Here is a 23,746-nt window from a genome sequence, read left to right on the forward strand (position 1 = left end):
GAAATTAATCATGATACTCAACAGCTTCCTTGAAATGCCTTATATTTGGCCTACCCCCCTTCTCGGGCCGCTGTGTATGCAGCCCATTTCACAATAGCCGATACCCAGAATGGGTATAGACCCTTGTGCCAGAATCGGTATAGAAACCTCACATATGCTGACATATTTGTATACCGTGATACAAAGGCTATATGATATGTGTGTCATTCTTCTCTCTGCACGTACCTCTCTTCGCCATTCTTCCAGCGAAAAAAGCATGTCACGTCGCCTTGGTCCTCGTGACGTCGCTGCATCGACGTCTCGCAGTGGGCAACCGCCTGGACTGGTGATTGTATTTCGGCGTACTGCACCGGCGTAGTGCATATATATAGTGAGCGGCACAGTGAAAGGCGTAGTGCGTAAAATATAAACAAACAGCACAGTTGTCACCTGTGCTTTGCATCAGTATTGAATGACATTACACGTTGCACAAAATAAAGATAAACACAGTTCTATGCGTTTGCATTAGCTATATATCCTTTCCATTAGTTATATATGCATCGCATCAGTTATATAGCTTCGCTTCACATATGTTCAAGCATGCGGGCTGGATTTACTTTATTGGCGACTCCAAGTAAACTAGAGCAGCAATGTGAGCTTCTTGGCGTTGCACGACAGAGAACTAGTGTTGGCGCTAAACACTGCGTTTGTGTCTCTCTTGTTATTTTGATTTCTTTGTATTTATTTAAAATATCTTGCTGCCGTTTCAAATCGCGGAGTGTACTTTGTTTAGACAGATGCTTCATTTGGTTTTGTTCATTTATAATTTTGTGCCCCAGCATTAGTGTTACCATTGCTTTAAGGTTCAGGAATATTCTTGCTAATGTGTTTTTGTCTGCAGGCACGGTAGCAGAAATGATTACCACTTCAGAAGGTCTGAAGCTGATATACTTTCTTCCATCTTTCTTTCCCTCTTCCCCTCCCCCCAGCGCAGAGTAACTGGCTAGAGGAATGTACCTCAGGCCGACCTCTCTGCATTTCATATCACTAAACATTCCTCTCTCTCTCTCTCTTTCTCTCTCTTTCTCGTGAGACATGTTGTGCCGCGAGGGGACATATCGTTTTCATAGCATGCTCTAGTTTAGCGGCACAAGAAGAACATTACAGCGTTCGCATGTCACTTCGGTTTTCGTTTCAACACTTGGAAGGCCTTGCGTACATTTTGCGCAAAGCACTATACACGTTGCGGGCATCTAGGTTGTAGATTTTTTAGGGCTTCGATAATGGCAACTCTCTTATTGTTTCTCCTGATATAAAAAAGACAACTAAATTCGCCTCAGTGAAGGAAGGAACGTAAGGGGGATGGCAACGTTGGGGATGCGGGGAGAGCATCTTCACTAAAAGCCGCTTAGTCACCTGAGCATAGAAACAGTTCCGAAATATGTTGAAACAGACGCTCCACGACAAAAAAAAAAAAGAACACCATCCTTCGGGAAACATATCACGTCTTATACAGAAACGCACTGGCCCGAAAAGTGGAACGGTATCGCAATTCACGGTTCGTTTTCACCGGGTCTGGGTTTGCTGCCTAGCTGGGCGACGGACTGCATAGCAAAGCTCTCTTTACTGCAGCTTCTGCAGCACGTCGTCTTTTTACTGAGTCGCTCAGGGACTGAGCGCTCACAGAGCTTTGTTCTGAAGATGCCATTTGTTCGCATATGCACAAAGCAGCCGATCGCGGGTTCGTGGTTCGCAGCGTGCGTTGCGCGAACAGCGTTATACCTTTCCCTTGCGGTTGTAGGCTCGACCCCAGCACCGGAGTTTGTACTCCGAATGCGAAATGGGCGGTTGTTGACTTTAGCTTAAGATAAGTGGACATCCCTGCCACTGCGCGCACTGCGAGCTGCTTGCTTTCACGTCAATTGGAAATTGTTGGCGTGAAAGTACCACGACGTGAGAGGAAGGCGTAATCTTTACGATACGCAAATATATACCTGATTAAATATTTTTTAAAGTAAAGCTGTTAGTGTGACTGGAAGCGCTCAAAAACGATGTGCGCATGTTTTCATTGTTTTCAAAACGTTATTACTCACTGTGTCTATATTTAGAGGAAATGTGTGGGAAATTAAGCTTGATGTACAAGCCAGTTTTGGTTAGCGAATATAGTTTGTTCAGTGAATATTGTTTTTGTGTATGTTACTATGATAATTAGTAATTCATAGTTCAAGCAGCCTGTTTTACAAAGGCTATAAAGAACGCATTTGAAGTCCACAATGCCCACTCAGGCGTTTATTCACTGCAGCTTGAAAAGTTATGCTGGTACAGCTAGCCGGGCTCTACTTTGTTACGAGCCACAAGATCTACAAACTGAGACGCCAGACGCAATGGAACTTTCAGCATCTCAGCAATTATATACTAGACGTCACCAGCCAGCTGATGTGTTAATGTCGGTATAGGGTGTGAACAGGTGCCAAATATTTACTTGTTCCACCTGGGTGGCAAACTGCGTCCACATTACAGCAACTCAGTTGAATGACCGGTGCAATGAAATTATGTTTATAGGTGATGGGCTGCGAAAAAAAGGAATGGCTGTTACAAGCGAATTGCTGCTGTATCAGCGTATGACCACGGGCCTTGTTCGGAGACAGTTATTACGCGACACATTTTGGCCATAAACTCGTAGAATTAAGGATACCGCCTTTCAGTGCATAGTATTGCAAGCACTAATTAGGGAAGAAAGAATTGAATTTTGTAGTACGTCCATGGGGACGGGGCAATGCAATTCTTCAACGGTTCAAAAAAATAAAACGTCAGTGAATAGCTCGCAGATTGCCAAATTATTCTCTACTTTACTCTAAAAGGGGCCAGATGCGCGTGTCAATATATCAGCATTAAACACGAGAGGTTACCACAGCACGATTTGTAGGGTAACCATTCTTAAACAACGTATACGCCTGGAATACCGCGCATTAGGTCAAATCTCGTCGTACCACAAGTGCATCATTAAGAGTCTTCACGAAATGTTTAGCAAAGAAGATGACGTTCAAACGATAAAACACTAATACATGCACCATCAAGATGTTTTGCCGCGTAGAAAAAGGCCAGTCAGCGTTCTCCCAGTGTCCGGCGTTTATCGCTCCTTTGCGCTTCCAGTGACACGATGTGGGTGTTATCAGGCACCACTTGAGCGATTCCCGACGTCTGCTCGAACGGTATGTCCGACAGCTCGTCTGGCAGAACAGTGCGCTCTTTGGTGTCTGGCAGCCGAACCACTAAAAAGGCAGCGCTGAGGCCTAGCAGCGACACCATGACCAGTGGCAGCCACGACATCTGCAAAACGCCAAAATATGTGGCGAGTGGCGTGGCGATGGTGGCCGCTGTAGAAAAACACGTGCACATTGCTAGGCCGGAGCAGCGCACCACCGTGGGGTGCACTTCTGCTGTGTACAGCGTGAGAACGGCTTGCGAGGCGTCCGTGACTACGCTCGCCAGCGTCAGCAGCGTTGCGCTGGAGACCACATTCGCATCGCCCCATGCGACAGTTGCGAAGAGGGCAATGGCGGCGATGACCAGGGCCCAAGCCAGGGATGTCTTTCGGCCGACGTGCGCAGCAGAAGCCATAGCGCCCAGCTCGCCAGGGATGGACAGCAGCGCAAAGAGGGCCATGAGTGACAGCGGATAGAAACCCAGGTGGTAGATCTTCAGCCACGTCGCCTGCAACGTACACGCAGTCACGCACCAGCAGAAGTAAAGGATAGCATTATTCTTCAGACGGCACCGCAGACGCGCTGCCTCGCAGCAAGTGCTCTGGCGAGTACCTTCTGGGCGCTCCAATTCACGACGCTGGCGCGCCCACTGGTGGCGCACATCGAAAATGTTCTCGCCGTTGAGCGTAGCCGCATGCATGATGACTGTTTCGGCCTCATCCAGCCGGCCTCTGGCCAGCAACCAGCGTGGGGACTCCACTAGACACGTGATGGAGCGCAGCATCATGAGGCAAGGTAGCATACTGGCCAGATGCAACGTGTACCAGCTGAACCCGGCCAACATCATTGTGGATGCGATGGCGGCACCGATCACCTTGCTCAACAACACTGCCATCGCGTAAAGCGTGCGTCGTTCAGGCGCTAGAACTTCCACCACGAGAACAAAGCTGGTGTTGAAAAGTGTGGTTGTGGCGGCTCCAAGGAGGAAACGCATAACTACGAACGTGTTTAGCCTGACGAACAACAGAATCACCATCACCGCCGCTTGCATAACAATCACTGTGAACTGCATCACGGGCTTTCGGCCCAGCCAGTCAGCCAATGGTCCCATGATGAGCAAAGCGCAGATGGCGCCCATGGCGAAGGCGGCACAGCTCAGCGGCAGGTACCAAGCACGTTCGCAGACCAAGCCAAACTCCTCAACGATGGAGTAGTGATATACGGAGGGCGCGTACTCCCAGGTAGTGCACGGCACCGTGGCTACACTGGTTGCGTTCCATTCCGCATACATGCGGCACCGGCTGTAGTGGCCGTCCTCGGCTCGTGGCACCATCTGGCGTTTCCATTCTTCTGTAGACATGTTGCGCAGATTCTTGGGTCTAGCGCACCAGTGGTCGATATCCTGCTGGACACTCTGCAGCGGCAGCGTCTGGAAGGGCACCACGAAGGCTATGAGCAAGCCGAAGTGGAACGCCGTCGTCTGGAAGCGACCGTTCCTGCCCACGAGCAAAGAAGCTTTCTCGCGCCGCAAGCAACTGGCCATCCCATTGTTGACCGCATGCGGCGGTCCGGGCGAAGCATCCCGTGGAAAGCTCAGCGAAGTGCGCGACAGAGATTGCTGGCTGCGGCTCATGGACTGCACGCTATCGCGCAGTTGGCTTTGCCTACGCGATATTGAGGCCGACCTGGGCTGCTTTCCGCTTACGTAACAGGGTGGTGGAGCGACCTCTGGTGCAGCGTTGGCACGTTTATGTTGCGAAGACATCTGAAATTCTTCGGGGCTGCAGTTTGCCGATGGAGGGCGGAGACGACCGAGCAACGGTGACAGCATCCGTCGAGTTTTGGTTGCCCAGGAGCCAAAAAGGGTCTTCAAAGGGTGAGACTGCGAAGGCACCACTTCACTCAGCGACACGCTCTGCTTTACCACGACCGGGAAAGACGGCTTCCTATTTAGACGCCGGCCGAGCGTACAGGAGCTTGCCGAGAGCGTGCGTTGCTCCGAGCTCAGAGGTGTGTCGGACAGCGTAGCAAGAGACGTCGCCGAAATTCTGGGCTTCGGGTACCTGCCAATCTTCGATGTTCGCGTCGCCGAGAGCGTCGAGCACCACGGTGGCAGCGTAGCAGGAGCGGAGTGTGCTGAGGAATGCGACGATGATCGCCGAGCGGCACCAGAGGACGCTGAAATGGGAAGTTCTATCTGTGGCGCCGGGGATTCAGACGGCGAATACAAGTACGAAGGCACTATGGCGCTGAAGGCAGCGTTGTCTGACTGAGGTGACGCCGGAGATAGGAACGGGGAGGACATCGACGATGCCTGCAACTCGTGGTCAGATGGTCTCGCATTCCATGCCAGGCTTCGCTTGCCCGGCTCCTCTGTGGTCGACACCGGGAGCTCACACGGCGGCGTATGGAAGCCTTCGCTCTTTCGCCTTCGCTTGGAACCGTGACGTCGCAGCTTGGACATAGTAAAGCTCGTGGACGAGACCAGCAGAGCGCGCTCTTAAAGTCTCAGAGCGAAGACGACGGCTTCAACAGAGTGAAGAAGAGCTTGCTGTTGTTGTCAACATATCCTTGGTATCGTTGTTCGTTCTTCGTTGTTGCTTCTTCTTCTGGTACACGGCTCGCGGCAGACTCGAGCCATTTCTCGCTCTTCATTTTCATTACTGTGCAGTACCATTTGCTCATAGATTTCATGCGCTGCTTATTGAGTGAATGCAAAAACATACTTAAAAGCATCTTGAAGAACCGGTATTTGCCTGGAGGTTTTATACTAAGGGTTAGCAGCGGAAAAAAAATTGATCTCATTAAGGGGTCACACTGTTAAAACAAATTGCATAAATGTTGTATTTGGCGCTACATGGAGGAACGACACGAAGCTGCGTGCTGATGAACATCATCGTTTTTGCTGCGCGCTTGTTTTCTGGCTGACTTGTCTTGTCTTGTCTGGTCTTGTGTCCTCAACAGTGGCGCGTACTCACTATGGGGGATTGGTCACGAAGCAGGCAGTTTTCTGTATGGTTAGAAGTAGAGAGAAACTAGGTTTGTATTGTGGAGCGTGGGACGATAGAATTGTAATTTAGAAGTGTAATGAAAATATTGTTAAGAATTTCGATAAAATAAGTTAACGCCAAGAAATGAAATAATAGAAATTATGGGTAATTTTAGAAATTCAGCAAGGTACTCTTTTTGTCTCTCTAATAAAATTGTAAACTGCCAGAAAAGCAGCCCTCTGGCTGTATCCCAGTGAAGACGTCCCAAAAGAAAGACTGCTGACTTACGTGCCACGCTTAACTCTGAGCTCAACTTCGTCTTCTTCAGTATAAGGCAGACAGATAATTAATTTAGAAACGTTGTAGAAATATATATGTGTTTAGTACGTTATAAAAATATATTTGACCATTTCAGCACTTAAACAAGAATGTTTGTGGAATGTAGTGTTCGTGCGGTAACTTTTTCCCTATATATATTTATTCACAAAGTTGATTCTAAGTTCTCAATGTGTCCTTAAATAAAGTAATTTCTCTATATCTCTCTTTCTGTTCATAAAGGTGGGCAAACTGCAATTATAACACACACATAAACTCTCACGCGAAGAACCTAAGTGAACTGAAAGCGAGTGGATCTGTGTATCTTTTATCAAAATGCAGATAATGCAACGACTGTTATGTGATGTGTTTGAGCTAGTGACTTCAAGTGTACCATGACAAGTTAAAATAAAATACACGAATATATATTTTTGCGGAACATAGCGCAATATAAGGTAACCTTTAGTTAGGTGAGTTATTAATGCCGATAGGGGCGTACTGCTGTGTTCCTGCAGAGCCTTGTGATTGGTGCGAATAATAAAAGAGAAGAGGAAGCAAATTATTCCGAGAATTTCTGCTCAAATATAAAGGGCTAGAGTTTATTAATGAACGATAGAAGGAGGTGCTCAGAAAATACACGTGTTAAAACGTAAAAAAATTGAGTTTTATATCGCCAACGACATCATAATCTCGACTGTTCGCGATGTCAGTCAGCGTCTCGATACCTCTATCACGCCACCGGCTCTAATTCTTAGCACCGACTTCTACAACGACCACACGCTTATCTTCCTCTATTCTTCTGCTGAAAGGGCAGCGCCGTCCCTAGGGTCAGGGTATCTCAATAGGGCTTTTCTGCAATGTCTTAACGAGAGTTCTGTTCTTTCTGAACGTTCTTTCGGGAACGACTAGTCAAAGTCATGCCAGCCACTTTAACGATCTTGCGAGTGATGTCATGCTTGGCACCTGTGGTCCGGAAAATGGAACCACTCAGAGATCGGCAACTGCTCGTAAAGACAGAGACCATGCTAACATAAAAAAAACAATTTAATAAGAAACACTAACTCTACTCCCTCTCTCTTCCCACGCATAGAATAGGCCATCGTATACCGTCGTAGGCATAGATGCTACGCAATATGTGCACTAATTTTGATGAACCGAATTCCGTGCCGCATTAATCAGTGTTTTACTGTCCCGCCAACAGACTTGTGGATATTTCCCATGCATTCAAGTGTTTTATCGCTCATGAAATTCATCGCCCTCACTGCATACTCTATAGCTTGAAACCTTCTAGCGTGCCATCAGATAGAACTGGGCGGCTGCGGCGGCGGCGTCATCTTCGTCGCTTCGCTAAGAGGTTGAGAGCACACGTTCATTCGTAAGTGTTTTTCACTGGCCCTCTATGTTCGCTAATAACGTGTGATATCACGATTGGGTGGCATGTGCTCTTACGAACAGTTCCAGCTTTTTTGTACGTCTTTATGCTTGTTGTTCTAAACGCCTTCAGATGCATTGTTACCGAGTCCAACAGATAAGGCGCACGCAAAATGTCGCGCGACTTGTCTTTTGAGAGCTTTAGCCAGACGAGCACTCGCATCAAACATTTAGGAAATCTCGCGACAGATTAGCGAACAATTCTAGGTTAGATTAGATCCGATTTAGCCAGGCACCAGGTGGACAGGTTGCAAGCCGCGTACTTTCTACTACGCCATTTCACTTCTACCGCTCGACTAAATCACTATGAGTAATAAAGCTACTCGCAAATATGTGATGCTGATTACCATAGAAAAATTAAACTCAAAATAACAGAAAGAGAGAGAAGGAAGGAAAGGCGGGAAGTTTAGCTAGACTTTGTGCACTTTGCTACCCTACTCGTTTTGATAAACGAAAAGTAAGCAAATAGCGTGTTCATAACGTAGCACGCGATCGCGGGATTTCTCTTGGAGATTCTGAGTCTAGACATCTTCCAATAGATGTCGTAGCCCATTTGTGGACGTGGGAAAGAACTTGCACGGTTGCTTACTACGTATCGACTCGTCAAGCCACCAACTGGCAGCTTTTTTCCGTTATCCTCCATCTGTAATGTACATGATGGAAATAAAGATTTGATTTGATTTGTATTTTTTAAGGACTAGGTTACTGAGATATTGACGTATGCTGAAAAAAAATCGCACTGGACGCGTGGAGCAGCGGAACCGAACGTTCCCCACGATCGCACATCGTTCCCCACGATGTGCGCCTTTGTCGAGAGAGGCAGGGACATCGCGCTACGTGTTCAACAGACCGTGGAGTACATGTGCCACCGGAAGTCACTGCCGCTCTTCACTGCAGCGTCATTGCAGGGCGCTCATCAGCACCCGAGCATCGTTAGAATCGTTATCTCTCAGCCTTTTAGGATCATTAAATCTGCTCCGAGAGTCGCATTTTCGGGCATTTCATTATTTATTTTTTTCACAGTTCTACTTCAACCACGCCATCATTCTTAACGTATGTTTTTTTGTTTTTTTGAAAATTTTCTATGCTTTGGGCACTTGCTCTCCCCGGGCACTTGCTCACCAATATACGCGACTGATTGTGCTACTTCTGAAATTACCCAATAATTTAATTATAGGAATATTGCAAGAACAGTAGTGATTTACCAAACCTGACGACATTCATAAAAAAAAAAAAAATAAAGCCATCTCGCGTCTCCTGTGATTTCCATAACGGGAATAGATGGGGGCCTGTCCAAAGGGCATGGTGTTTTATGTGATTTTTTTTTACGCAAGCATTAGTTCCCTTTTTATAAGATTGCGTAAGTGGACACATGCACTGAAACACAAGCCGCCGTCTTGCTTTCGCTTACGCGCATCATTATATCCCCATAAATGGACACAACTCTCGATTTCATGGAAATTGTTCACGGTAAAAGAAGCTAATGGTGACGTCATTCCTTTCTTGCACTTCTTGCGCATATGTCGGGAGATATTATTACTGGCTATTAGGAATCACTGGTGGGGTTTACGCCCCCAAACTGCGGTTGTTCGACTCGAGGGGACCAGCATAGTTTCATTTGCTATTTTGATAGTATTTACCGTGTTCATTGATTTTTGTACAAGAAGGCATGTTTTTATGATTTTATCTGGCAACAGGGTTGTTGCATTATAGTTAGTCGCATTATAACTAGTTGTTTCGGTGTTGTGAAGCTAAGGGTAAAGCTCAGGGAATTCTGACGTATCTTGAATGATCACAGGCCGAATCAGCGAAGGAGATATATTCTCTTTAACTATATCCTACCATGGTTTGAGAGATGGCTTATAGTGCCCCTGTGCATACTCCCACGAGCACTCAGTGCTCACTCTCTTCCCCTTTTTCTCTTTCCATTGCCTCTTTCTCTTACCCTCAGTATAAGGTAGCGGACCGGAGGCTAGTCTGGTTGTCCTCCCTGCCTTTCCTCTCCCTGCTTTCTCTCTCTCTCTCTTGAAAAATAAGTTCTTCTGAAGTGTAGAAGGGTTCCCGAAAGGGAAAAGTATCATTTAAAGGTACACTAAAGGCTAGTACAAAGTCGACGTAGACTTTAAATACCATTCCAGAAACCTCGCAACGCTTGTCTCGTGCCAGGAAAAGCTTAGTTTACAAGAAAATTGCATCTGAAGGGTCCGAATACCTTTATCGCATTTCAAATCTCCCGCCACCGAACCATAGGAGTGGTGACGTTGCATGCGCTATCGCCACCCTTTGCTGCCAACAGTGAGCAAAACGGCGCCCGACAGGCGGCGGTACCGAGCCAAGACAGAGCGGCGGATTCGCCGCTGCAGTTGCTTTTTTGGTCAAGTGGCGTAGACCGTTCGGGCATCCCGCGTCGTCCCATGGAAGTTGAATTCTCCACTACGTGTAGTTTGTGCAAGTTATGCGAGCCAGCGAAACCAGCGCAGCACTTTGCGATAACCGAACCATTGAAACGCGAAAGCGTGGGCGGCGCACAGTAGAGCGAAAACGAAACCCTTCGACCACCCGCGTCGTTGTCAGGGTCACTCCAATGAGTACTTTTTTCCAAAAGTGAAACTGGACAAGGGGCATTTTATTTCGTCTTACAACACAAGGATGTTTTGTACAACGAGTGGTTGAGTGCTATTGACAGAATTTAACTTAGTGCTTTCGTCATCGGGCAAGTACTTGAATGTCCCGGGGGAGTCTCTAATCATGTTCTGCATTTACGTCTATTTCTCGATTATTAAGGCTCTGTTCGCGACAATACTGATGCCTCAGAGATTCTCAAGCACTAATCTATGACTTTAGCTTGACTTAAAGCTTGCCTTTAGTGTCCCTTTAATCGACTCTATAACGAAGCTGCAAATAAAAGAAAAAGAAATTTCTCAGTAAGATAGCTTTCAATTTGAAGAGCCATTCGTCGTGGTCCGAGGATTGGCGCCGGAACCAATGGTGTTCATCCCGGGTTTCAAACTTTCCAAATGACCGCTTTTGTAAATGACCACTTCATTAGCACAACGGGCGTAATGTATTACTCTACAACAGTCTTCTTTTTCGGCTACACACGTGTTTTCTTTTATTCTAACGTAAGTTTAGGTATATAGGCTGGAAAATGCACGAGAGGTATGTATGTCTGATTTAGTATAAGGATATGTTAGTAATCGTTAACAGACGGGGCTTAATAGCTTAAAATTTGAAATTTAGGTGTTAAAGAAATACTTTTTTGCACGTTGCTGTGAACGCACATTCTTGAGAGAAAGAGAGAGAGAAGGCAAGATAATTTAATAAATGATAGACATGTTTGCCTGCCCTTGCAGGCTACTTTACTTGACGAGATTGATACACGAAATGACCAATTCAGACATAGGGTATATACGTAGACATTATACACATTCATGCCCATTAAGAAGACTCAAGAAAGTCTGTTAAACTTGCAAGCAGGGTTAAACTTGCAAAAAGAGTGTTTGGTGTCTGGTCAAAGTTTGTGTGTCAGAGGAAGTCTGTGAGCGCGTTAATTGCTCACAAAGTGTCAACAGCGCTGATCCAAGGTCCAAGTATATGGTGCAGCTCAAAGGAGCTGCCTTGTAGATTGAGCTCATATTTAATTGTTATATTTGATAAACGTCGAATTTTGCCGAACACGATGTAGACAGGCAAGGCCACGCCTTGTAATACATGTTATAGTCACATTATGTAAGCTGCACGGGTCAAACCTCGTTAGTAGTGACGCGAGGCGCTCAGCTTGCTCTTTCTTGCGATGTGAAGCAACGGTTTGGATGCATTCGCAGTTAAACGCATATATTTGCAATCACATTCACAAGCCGGCAGTTAGAATAAGGCACATTTGCCATCAGCCGGGAAAGCTAATGCAATAATTTTATATTTAGCACAAGCAAGAACGTCAGAAGTCAGAGCACAAAAAAAAAACAAAAAAACAAGGGGACCGTTTGCGGCTAAGCGCCTCGTATCTGCGGTGATTTGTCACGACTAAACCATAGACTTATACTCTGACATCCAGGGGCTTTAGGACCACAAAGGGTGCCCAGCCGTTAGCCTCTCGTATAATGGCCAGTTTTCCGCGGACTGCAGCATTGTCTCTTAGGCGAAGCAGGCATGGTTGCCCCCACCTTGTGTATGTTGGCGTGCCGCAGCGCCACCTACGAAACACACAAAGCGAGACGGTGTTCTCCTTATCCCTGCCAGCTCTTCTACGAAGTTCGAGATAGGATACCCGAGGCATTTGGGCAAGAGAAGGGCTCGCAAGAAGCGCAGCAAACTTGACAGCTGCTGGAAGCTAGATGTATACGGGACGGCGGCATTTCACCTCATTAAATCAGTGCACTATCGTGCGACCAGCAAGCACGAGGTCATTACTGCGAAGAAGGCAGTCTGGAGGCCTCCGCATTAAGGTCCGCCACCTGAGGCGTGTACACTGGAGGCGCTCGTTCACGCGAGCCTGAGCACATTGCTTTCTTATCGCTTGGGTTTTGGACAAATCTCTACTGCAAGGAGCCTTCAGGTAGACCAAGGGCGGAGGCACAGTATTTGACATGCATATAGGTCGTGGATTTGTCATCAGCGTGTTAACATGCGACCTTGCGCACCTTGCAAGATTTTGCTACCCTTTCAGGAGCGCCGAGAGCTAGAAAATTGTCAGGGAAAATCTTAACCAAGTGTGGTTGCGTATTAGAAAAATCTGATTGCTTGTGTTCATTTTAATCGCGCTGCATTTGGAACGTCACAATCTATATTGTAGATTGTGAAATATGATGTGATGGTAGATGTGATTGCAGATTGTGATGGTAGATGGTATAAATATGGTAACACTGCAGTGACAAAGCCTGGACAAAATAAAGTCCGGACCACGCACATTGTGCCCCGGGAAAGACTAGAAAAATTGAAGAACATAGTAATCTGCTTGGAGGCGCCAAACCTACGTCGAACCATAGCATATAATGAAAGCACAATTCTCGTGCCGTTAGCTGCCGTTGTTGCCGTGCACTGAGACGGTGACGGCATTCATATTTGCTACCGCAGGGTTATTGTTATAAGAAGCGGAGGTGATGCACTTGGTTTTCTATTTTCCCCTTCTCGAGAACGCCGTCATTTCGCTCTCCGTGCATCCTGGCGTATGCGTTTTGCGGTTTATCAAGTAACAGTAGTAAGTTGACTTGTAATGACTGAATCGGAAGCTCCTACAGAAACTGTGAAATTGCGGAGCCCCTGAAACAAAGTTTAGACAGTGGGATAAAACTGGTATGGCCGAATTCAGAAATGCAAGCGTCCCTGCCTAAGTCTATCCCCATACTGGCACACAATGTAACTCTTAAATATATTTCTAAGAATTTCTTATCTATTTAGCCAGGTATTTGCTATTGAGCACCCTAATTATGCTTGGGTGGTTCGTGCCGAATCGGTAACCAGTATTGTTGTTCTTCTAGAGCGCAGCTCTTAAACGCATGTTCCTGCGTTGAGCTTCGGCGTACCCCGGCGTCATCGTCGTCGGCGTAACCGAGCAAACGAGCAGAGCGAAGGATGAAAGAGCGAACGCGGAATGCAACGGGGGATGAACAGCGAGGAGAGCTCGCGAAGGAAAGCGGAGGAGGAGGCTACCGTGAAAGCATGAGGCGGAAAGTGGAGGAGGAGAATATGTCGAAAGTGGGAGAAAAAGAAGCGTAGTGCCGCTCGGCGGCGACGATGCCTAAAAGACGGCGCCAGAGTAGCGCGCGTCGTCTGTTCACCGATGGCATGCACCGAATGCTTCATCACGTTCGTTTCAAAAATTTTTGAAAGGGTTTGCTGAAACACCCGGCACACGAAAACGAAGCGCTGCATTAGCGGAGATCTACTTGCGGGGGCTGCTGTGAATCGTGCTCACGCGTGACCGACGCGCTGTCTCTTACGATCTCCCGATGTATGAGGCAGTCGCGCCAGACTTCGCTCCGTTAGCAATGTGCCGCACGAGACAGATTGTCCGCACCAGCCAATATATCGCGAAATGAGTACACGCTTAAGCCCGGAATACATGGAGCATTTTTGAGGCGATTTTCGACTCACGGCGCCGATTTGACGCCCGGCGTCGAGAAAAACGCCCGCCGCCGCCGATCAGGACCGGCTAGATTTTGACGCGGCGCGCACGCGTCTGACACTACCGGAAGTGCCTGTCGGAGTCACTTGCGTCTGTTTTCGGCGGGAGTGGCCAGCCGTCTCACCGTTCCTTGCCGTCCCTTGAACACTTCGCGCGCGTGCGCTGGTCAGCACCATGGCTACGTCGGCGAAAGCATACCTGGTAATGTGTATAGACATATTAGTGGGGTATTTATTGCATAATTTATTAATTATAACACAAGCAAACAACATATAAGCATTGTTCGTTCATTTAGTGGTAGCCAAAACATTTTTGCCTTGTCTGGCCACACTGCGGCGGCGTTCGCCGCTCGTACGCCTCATGTAGCCTGGCCGGCGTCCCGCCAGCGCGTTTTTTTTTTTTTTTTTGGTGCGCGATAATTGCAGGAGAAAAACGCCCCATGTAGCCCCCGCTTTAAAGTTGCGCTGAACTTTCGCATTAGGGAGTATCTTAATCGTCAGCGATATTCCTTGATTCAGGTTATGTTCACGTTCAGGCACGTTCTAAAAATTCGGTTTCGGGTTCATTTGGCTAAAATTGCAGTTCCGGTACGGATTTCGATTGGGGGTTCGGTTCGAAACCCTGGTTACTATGAGGAAAAAAAGGAACGAGTACCTAAGAGCTGGGCTCTAAAATATGAGCATTATGGGGCCTTTAGTTTTGCATGAAGGTACGCTTTACTGCTTTTATAATGCGTTAGCATTCTTATGGTACCTCACGTACTTTCCGAGGGCTATCTCTATATCTACGTTTGACTGTTTTCCCCCCTACCTGGGCCATGTGTAGTCCATGGTCGAAAGGGTAGCCCCTCGGTATGCTGTGCTGAGGGAACGAACGGCGTTGAAAACCAGCCCTCACACCAACTTGGGTCACTGAGTATGTGGCAGTCTGCATATATGCGCTGCTCTTCAACGAAAATTTTTCACACCGACGTGAGTCGCTGTATGTGCAAGACTGGGTAGCTTTGGCACCGACCTGGAGCAACTCTTTGGCACCGACCTGGAGCACTGGATATGTGCCACTCAGTCTGTGCAGGTCTTCAATGAACCTCTTCGATGCCAACTTGGGTCACTGGGCATGTGCCTGTAGGTGTGTGTCACTCTTCAATGAAGGTCTTTCACGCTAACTTTGGTAACTGGTATTAGCCGCTGAGAATATACCGCTCTACACTGACAAATAAAATTATTTAAATTTATGCGATGCTTAGCCGAGTCGCACCCACGTCACACGGGTTCCTCAAGGACACGAACCCGACGCTTTAGCATGCTTTGTCACAAATCCAGTGGGTATAAATTGCTTTTCAATGAACATCTTTCACGGCAATGCTTTGGCGAGCAGCGCCATTGATGTACTGGATTGGATAGAGAAACAACTTTTATTCAGTCCTGGATAGGCTCAAAGGGGGCAAAGGGGCGGGAGACAGCGATCTCGCCCCCTCCCTTGTAGTCCTTGTAATCTAGTGGCGTCCGTGGCCATCCGGACGACCCAAAGCTGATACTCCGGGTCGCTGCTAAGCAGCATAGCCTCCCACTGGTCAGCAGTGGTAATGGTGAGTGTTGGGTGGGTTTTATGTTTGTGAGTGCGCGTGACCTGTGGGCAGGCCCAGATAATGTGATGTAAGTCGGCAGGATTGTTACAGGGCGTGCGGAGCGGTGAGTGAATTTCGCGGTGAATGTGATGGTAGAGCTGAGGGTTAGCGAACGTGTTCGTCTGAAGTAAGCGCCATGTGGTAGACTGTTCTTTGCTGAGTTAGTGGTGAGGGGGTGAGTATTTCAAGCGCACCTCGCGTTAATATTGGAGGATCTCGCCGTAAGTGACCATCCAGTCGCTCGCGTGCGACTCATGCAGGTTGTCGATGCGGCTGCGAGGACCTGACTTGAGGGCTGGTTGTATGGGTATGTGCCACTTGTCAGTGAACCTCTCGCCAACTTCGCTCACTCAGTATGTGCCACTGGCTGAGCGGCAGGCGAGGGAGCGATTCTCCGTGTTCGCAGGCACCGGCACGCCACACCTTCCGTCTTGGAGGCCACGCGCGGACTTTTCGGTAGTGCCACGATATGGCGCAGCGTGCCCAGGAAGATGCGCGAGAGAGGATCCCTGATGCTGCATGATGCGTGTTTTTGTAGTTCCCACGCAGAGTGGCGCCGTGCATTTCAGGGGCTAGGCGCAATCTTCGCGGCAGTGGCCCTAGATGGCGCCGAGTGTTCTATGGTTGAGATACTGGCTCAAGCAAAGGTAAAAGTTGAAAGTGAACGTTGGCTGTCAGAAATGCGTGAGGAAAAGAAGGACGCACCTAGAATACTTTGGAGCCACATAAGCTTATTAGGCAAGAAGTCTGTAATAATACGACATATCCTAGACGAAGTTCGAAAGAATCTGGAAGGGGACGCGGCGTTAAATTACATAGGAAAAATAATAGCCGAATATTTCCAAGCCAATGATGAGGTTGCATTTGAGGAAAAAAAAAAGAGCATGAAAGAGAACCAGATGAAAAAGGAGCTGGTGCTGAAAAATTTCATCTGGAAGAAAGCCGAAGAAAAAATGCCTAAGTGGGCTGACACAGGGCTATACTAGGTTGCCGTTAGGCTGATTAATGTACTACAGCTAAAAAGTAAGGAAGCTCTGTTGAAAGCAGTAGAAAAAAAACCCTTAAGAGATGGACGAATACAGACAGTTGGCGACAAAGTAGAATAATTTCATTTACAAAAGTAAGGGGGAAAATGATAGAATTCACTCATATAAACTGTAGGTCATTACATCGGTAATATACAGGTTAGCAATGCAGGGGATCAAATTAAAGCTGCAAGCATGGGCAGAGAATAATGGCATATTGGGAGAACTTCAGAATGGCTTCAGAATCGGTAAGCGTCTGGATAACTTATTTGTACTTACTCAGTGTATTGAGAGACGAGATAAATTGTACATCAAAAGGCAGGGAGGTTAACCAGAGGTTGTTCCGGTTGGTTACCCTGTACGGGAGGAAGGGTTAAGGGGGATAAAATGAGAAACAAATTGGAAGGGGGAGATAGAGATAGAGAAAGATGGAGAAAAGAGACAGGTACAAACAAACTACATACACAATGGGGCGGTATGGGGAGGCATTCTTAATGTCTATCGTGAAGCCCCGTAGACCACAGAAATCTTAGTAACACCATTAAGGCCTTCAGCGCGGGTGTTCTTTGAAAGCACTGACCTAAAACATTAAGTTCTGATAGCGGGTGATTGTCCAATTGGTCCAGCACTTTGAACATCACTCCTTTCCGGGCACTATATCGCGGGCAGACACAGATAATGTGTGCGAGCGTCTCATTGCTGCTGCATGTGTCGTACGTGGGGCTGTTGGCCATTCTAATAAGGAAAGCATATGAGTTCGTAAATGCGTAGCCTAGCCATAGACAGTACAGCATGGTCTGTTCGCGGTATGTTAACCCAGCTGGTAGACGCATCCGTATATCCGGAAACAACGAACGCAAACGACACATGGTGAAAACGTTTGAATCTCACAGGGGCAAAGTACGTTAATGGGACATCAAACGCAGCCCAGCCGCAGCGCCGGTTGGCGAAAGCGGAAACAAGAATACCTGACCATTTTCATATACAGATCGGGCTGCTTCGTCTGCGGGGTCATTCCCGTTGATGTTGCAATGTCCTGGAAGCCATTGAAAGATTACGTTATGTCCCTTATCATGGCTGCGATGATAAATCTGTCGAATTTCTGAGGCCAGTTGCTCATTGGGTCCGTGGTGCATTGGGCTTTGCATGCATTGAAGGGCTGCTTTGGAATCACTGAAGACTGTTGAATCACTGAAGTTGCGGTGATTCCTGGTTAATGAAATCAAGTGCAGCAGGGAGTGCCGCAAGTTCTGCACCCGTCTCAGAGGAGAAAGGAGACCGATATATATGTGGCTTTTTTAGATATTACCGGAGGGTACGACAAAGTAAGCCGCAACATAATGTGGGATATCCTGGAAAGGGAAAGCATTGGCAACGACTGTATACAGATTTTGAAAGAGATTTACCTAGAAAATACAGTTTGCGTTGAATGGGAAGGGATGAGGAGCGAGGAGCATGTGGGCATCAAAAAAGGACTCAGACAGTGTGCCATTTGTTCCCTCTACTGTTTGTGATGTACACAGTAAGAATGGAAAGGGCGCTAGAGGGAAGGGCAATATCGGGGTTTATCTCTCATACAAATAGGCGGGTACAGCAGTAAAGCAGCAGCTTCCAGGTTTGTTTTATGCGAACGACATTCTGTTGCTAGCTAACAAGCAAAGTAATATGCAACGTCTGGCTAATATCTGTGAACAGGAAGGCGGTAATTTAGGTCTGAAATTTAGCGTTAAAAATCGCATGTTTTGATATTCAATGAAAACAGTTAACATACAGTGTCAATACAGGGCCAGGAAATACCTCGGGTAAAAGAATATATATATACCTTGGTATATGGATAAATGAAGGCAATAGATATGGAAACAGGACAAAACAATGACAACAAAGGGGAAGAGAAATGCGGCCGTAATGAAACACAGAGCGCTGTGGGGATACAATAGGTACGAGGGGCTCCGGGGTATGTGGAATTGTTTAGTGGTTCCAGATAGGACGTACATTTGGAAATGCGGGTGTTTGCTTGAACTCAGGGGCACAAGCAGGACTCGATGGCAACCAAAGGTCAGTCGGCCGCCTCGCATTGGACGCTCACGGGAAGACTACAAATTAAGTTGTGCAGGGTGATAGGGGCTGGACAAGTTTTGATGGGAAGGAAGCTCAGAGTAAATTTGATTTCGAAGAACGACTGAGAATTATGAAATAAAGTAATTGTGTTGGGAGAGTGTTGAGGTATTTATGCAGAAAAAGCATTGATTCACAGTGGCGGAAAAGAACTATAGGAAGCTTACCAGCAAGTATGCGGCCTGTAGGGTGGGTAACGCAGCAACAAAGAACGTTAAGCGGAAAATCAGAGAGGCCGAGATATATTCATAAGTGGGGGCAACGGAAAAGCAACCATAACTACTTAAGAAGAAAATACGAAAAGAGGAAAGAAAGAATTTTTGATAACTCAAAGTGAAGCTCATTACTTTTTGAAGCAAGATCAGAATGTCTTAGAACACGCACTTAGAAAGCGAGATACAACAAGGAAGAAGCACGTGCTTGCTGCGATAAATATAGGGAAACGATGGAGCTTGTTTTATTAGAATGTGAAGATATCTGCCCAGTGGTCGATTTAGGCCCCTCTGGTCTCCTTGAAGCCCTTGTTTTCACCGATAGCAGGGATAAAGAAAACCTGTCCGCAATAGAGATTAGTAAGAGGCGATTAGAAGACTGGTGGAAGAAAAGTACGGAAACGAAAAACAACGGAGGCATACAAAAAGAAAATTACCAATATGGGTTCAGAATGTTTGGTGATGTGAATCCTTAGTGTTTTTTTTTTTCATTTCGCTTTATTTCACATAAGTAGGGGATTAGGCAATATTATAACAAGAACTTGGTGGCGCAACCCACCGCCCTGTTGTAAAGGGTACGCTCATAGCATCCATCCATCCATCCATCCATCCATCCGTCCGTCCGTCCGTCCGTCCGTCCGTCCGTCCATCCATCCATCCATCCATCCATCCATCCATCCATCCATCCATCCATTCATCCATCCATCCATCCATCCATCCACGTATTGGCCACCTTATGATACATTGCAGAGGTCAAAATATATTAGTAGTATAGTATCTCTTCTCAAAGTGCACACTGAACTTGGTCATCAATTTTATGGACATACACATTCAATTGTTATATAACTTGCAAGTCTGGATGTTTCCATTTTCCCAATGGAACGTAACATTCAAGGGCCTTGTAACTTAAGGACATATAACTGCGCTAAACAAACGGACGATAATGATACCGACATACACTAGATGTTCTAGATGGATGGACAACTTTTTAACGCTATCCAGGAGTTTCCAAATGTTTTTCAGTTTACAGTGGAGTTTTAGCACAATTTTCTAAGAATATCGGGTTGGGGATAAAGGAAGGGGGAGGAGATCGAGAGGTCGTTCAAATATCGCATAAAAGTTATGAATGTACCGAGGAGGCGGGGCTCATGTTTTCTGTTCGTTGTTATTGAGTGAAGGCAATAAAGCAGTATTTGGAGCTCGGGAATTTTTTACTCTATGCTGCCTCTCCAAAGTAGCGCATTTGAACACCAATTGTATAATGAATTAACCCACAGGAGAGGTCTAATGCACATGAGACAACACGATTCTTGGCATACATGTCCGAAAGTTTGCATACGAGAACGCTCATAAGCGATCCACGCGAATTTTTCTCCTTCTTTTCACATCAAGACTCAACTTCCCTGTCCGGATGATTCACACGTGCAAGACAGTCCGTGCCAGCATTCTTTGTGGCTCCTGCTACATCTTTTCCCTCTGTATTACAAGCGACAGGCACTGCGCCTAGAGCAGGGTAGATGTGGCACCGTGGAAATTGGATAACCACTTCTGGACTTCGGATTCACTTTGAGCAGGCTAGGCTGACATGATGTTCACGTCTTACACTGTAGAAAAGGATTCTGTGGTGTAATGCTGGAAGATTAATCCCGGGTTCCCTGACAGTATTCATCTTGACGGCTCGCTCAAAATACCAGGTATATCCTTTCTTTCTTGAATTGGCCGCGTTCTTTCTTCGGTCTCATTTCTCGTGTTTTTGTGTGTGCCATGCATGGAACGAGCTCGGTTCCCGCGAAAAATGATCACCTAGAGTGCCCGTGGACGTACACAAGCTATTCGCCACTTGATAAACGGCGTCCTGTCATGAAAGGATTTCGGCAATGTCATCCCCAATTCCGGTCTCATATTATATTCATAACAGGCACTCGAGTCGTTTCAAGGGTGCCGAGGCACTTCCGAACGTTTTTCAATTCTCTTTAGGCCCTCATTTTGTGTGCCGCTCAGTACTCCCAAGTCCGCTCTGGCATGTATGTCCAGGTATGCTTGTTTGTTCTTTGGCACACATGGAGTTTTGATGGGTCTACTTCGTTGTCTTGTATTGCAGTAATCGACCAATTCTCAGGAAGCCGTAAAGTTGTACGCTTCTTCTGCTGTTATAGTTGAATATAGAAAACATATCCCGGGATTTCACAAAATTAGAGCATTAGTGTTCCTCACACCAAACCTTTAATAATCGAGATATATTTCAAGTGCGGCTCTGCCGCGTGCTTCGCTCACGTGTGCAGGTGGATTTTAAGCTTATTATTGAGCACAAGTGTGGGATATGTTGAATGATGGAAGTTGTAGGGTTCATGAGGCTGGTGCTTTTTGCACATTGTATTCAACAAGAACCAACAAGTCGTATGAGTACCACGTTGGACGCTATTTCCGACCAGTACCAACTATGCCATGAAGCAGCGGCCATTGTCGCGTTGGCATGTGACGTCCAATGCCGTGATTGTGTCTAGAAACGGCAGGGGCGATATCAAGATACATTAGGCTTACGTGCTGTTTTTCTTTACTTTGTCTTTGACCCGTTTACTCTTCTCCTCTGGTTTAGATTAGTAAACCAGACTCGATCCTGGATAATCTTCTTGCCTATTCTTTATATGTACACTCACCCTTAATTCATCGACAACATCGCACCCGAGAGTTCAATGCCTCGAAGGATCAAGGCTGTAGCAAAGCGACAAGTGGGGTTGGTCACGAGAACACTGCCTAGATCTGTTTTCGCAGTTTCTTTTAGTTTGTTTACTTTTGCACAATTTAGCAGTGTCAAATACAGGGAAATTTGTTTCCGACATCTGCTAAATACTACTTGATGTCGGTTGCAGCGTTGCATTGCCGCACTGCGCGCCTGTTCTGTCGTTGACCGCTTTCCTCGCAAAGCGCAGGGACGCGTCTACGGGAGCCATACATTGATGTGTCAGCTGCGAAGGCCAGATAAAAAGGAAAGCGCGAAGGAGGAGAGACGTAATGTTCCTCTCGTTAGTGTCAAATTGCGCGGCGTTTCTCTCTGTAAGCTGGCACGTTGCTCACTCGCTGCCTCGAATATACGACAGCTGGCCAGTTGGGCACCTCGTAATGACGTCGATAAGAGGTCGCACAGGAGGGTCATTCCGAGCCGACGCCGTTTATTGCCGTGCGTAACGGAAGCCTAACTGGATTAGTTGTTGGTTCATTTCTTCTCTGCCATCGAAAACAAAGCTTAGTTGTGCTCATCAGCTCGCTCTAGCGTTTTGCGTCTGAAGGCAAACGCCTTCTTTACAGCAGTCTTTCTTCAGACCGGTATTACACCTTTAGCATTCTACTGTCTTTTTTTCTCCAGTGATACGTTTACGTGTCTTAGTGCTTTCCCGCTGCTATGTGGGAATATTTTATTCCAGCACTACTTCCTAAGCTATTACTTTGATTTCCAATATCGAAGAACTGTTGAATAGGAGTGTAGAACAACACAGTATCGACAATGTGCGTTTAGCACACAGATGCTATTGATGTTCTCTAAGTAGATCTTTACTTATTAATTCAGTTTATTGCTATCCTTTATTTACTTCCTATTTTTCTATTGTTGTTTCGCCATTCACTGTATCCATGGGAATTGCATTTGCCTTGCATTTGGCTTGCTTTTGTAAGACCGTAGTCAAAACAGGCATCGTCCGTTTCTTTTACAAGCCGTCGAAGTCGCCGACTGAGAATGATATTTTGATGATTTTTTGGAGTGGTTACATAGCGTCGATAGATAGAGAAATTTATTGAATTGCAGCCCCCTGTCTAGGATTACTGGAGGCTGAAAGCTTTATCTCGGGCCTAATTCTGATTCCGCCTATTCAAATACATGTAAAAACGCAGAAACACTTTTCTGAGATAACCACCGGTCCAATCTTAAGTAACTTATTTTGAATTTGGGAGAGAATGCTAAATTCTAGTAAGCGTTGGAAGCGGAATTTTGATCGATGGCTGTAATATTTTACAAGGAATTTTATATAATTGTGTGTTTAAAACCATAGCAGCCCAAAGTTTACAAAGTCATCCCTCTGCATCAAAAACAGATTTCGCCATTTTGTCAATTGATTCCATCAGAACATTCAAACCGGACAAGTTTAAATTATGTCTTACATGAATTTTTAGCAATATTTACGATGGTTTTGTAAAAATGCTACTCACGTATTACTTATGCAATCGTGAACCATGTGTAATGCATCCAACTTGTCGGCTTTAGATGCATTGTTTGATGCAGTTTGTTGAATTGCGATATCATTTTCAATGCTGAGTTGCAGAGTTGTGACATGATACTTTAGATTTATGAAAATTTGCCATTATTAAAATTCTTGTTATAAAAAAAACGACGGCTTAAATAAAAACCGGCTTCCAACAGCCACTATATTTTAACCTCTTCTTTTAAATGTAGCAAACCTCATCAAATTTGGTGCAAGGGGTGCCGAGAAAAACGATTTCTCCTTTACTGTGTATTTAGATATGAGCCCTCGAGCTAAAGCTTCCTTTAAGGTCAAAACACAATTATCAAGCGACTAGGCGAGCGCTTTTTAGATCGTGTAACTATACGCCGTATGTGTGCGTCTTAGATTTACCAGCTAAAACGCTTTCACAAAACGTTAACATGACTTGTGCCTTGTCTGTAATGGTACGTGCCAGCTCAACAATACCGCGCTTTTATTTCATCCTTGC

At 46.3% G+C, this 23,746-nt stretch overlaps 1 protein-coding gene and 1 long non-coding RNA gene across 2 annotated transcripts in view; one reads left to right on the forward strand and one right to left on the reverse strand.

The window, feature by feature from the left end:
• The window catches only part of LOC129386126 (uncharacterized), a 125,267-nt gene that overhangs the window by 97,159 nt on the left and 4,362 nt on the right, over positions 1 to 23,746 (forward strand). The gene's annotated exons all lie outside the window — the stretch shown is intronic.
• On the reverse strand, positions 2,254 to 5,649 carry LOC126536069 (solute carrier family 22 member 13-like). Its single transcript, XM_050182962.3, has one exon. It carries the CDS (start codon positions 5,647 to 5,649, stop codon positions 3,085 to 3,087), a length of 2,565 nt encoding a protein of 854 aa, XP_050038919.3. The 3' UTR covers positions 2,254 to 3,084.

This window comes from Dermacentor andersoni, chromosome 4, assembly GCF_023375885.2.
Source record: "Dermacentor andersoni chromosome 4, qqDerAnde1_hic_scaffold, whole genome shotgun sequence".
In the NCBI taxonomy this organism is placed as follows: domain Eukaryota; kingdom Metazoa; phylum Arthropoda; class Arachnida; order Ixodida; family Ixodidae; genus Dermacentor; species Dermacentor andersoni.

What these genes read in the sequence shown, in the direction of transcription:
- LOC126536069 (XM_050182962.3), bottom strand. Translation starts at nt 5,649, where the DNA reads ATGTCCAAGCTGCGACGTCACGGTTCCAAGCGAAGGCGAAAGAGCGAA.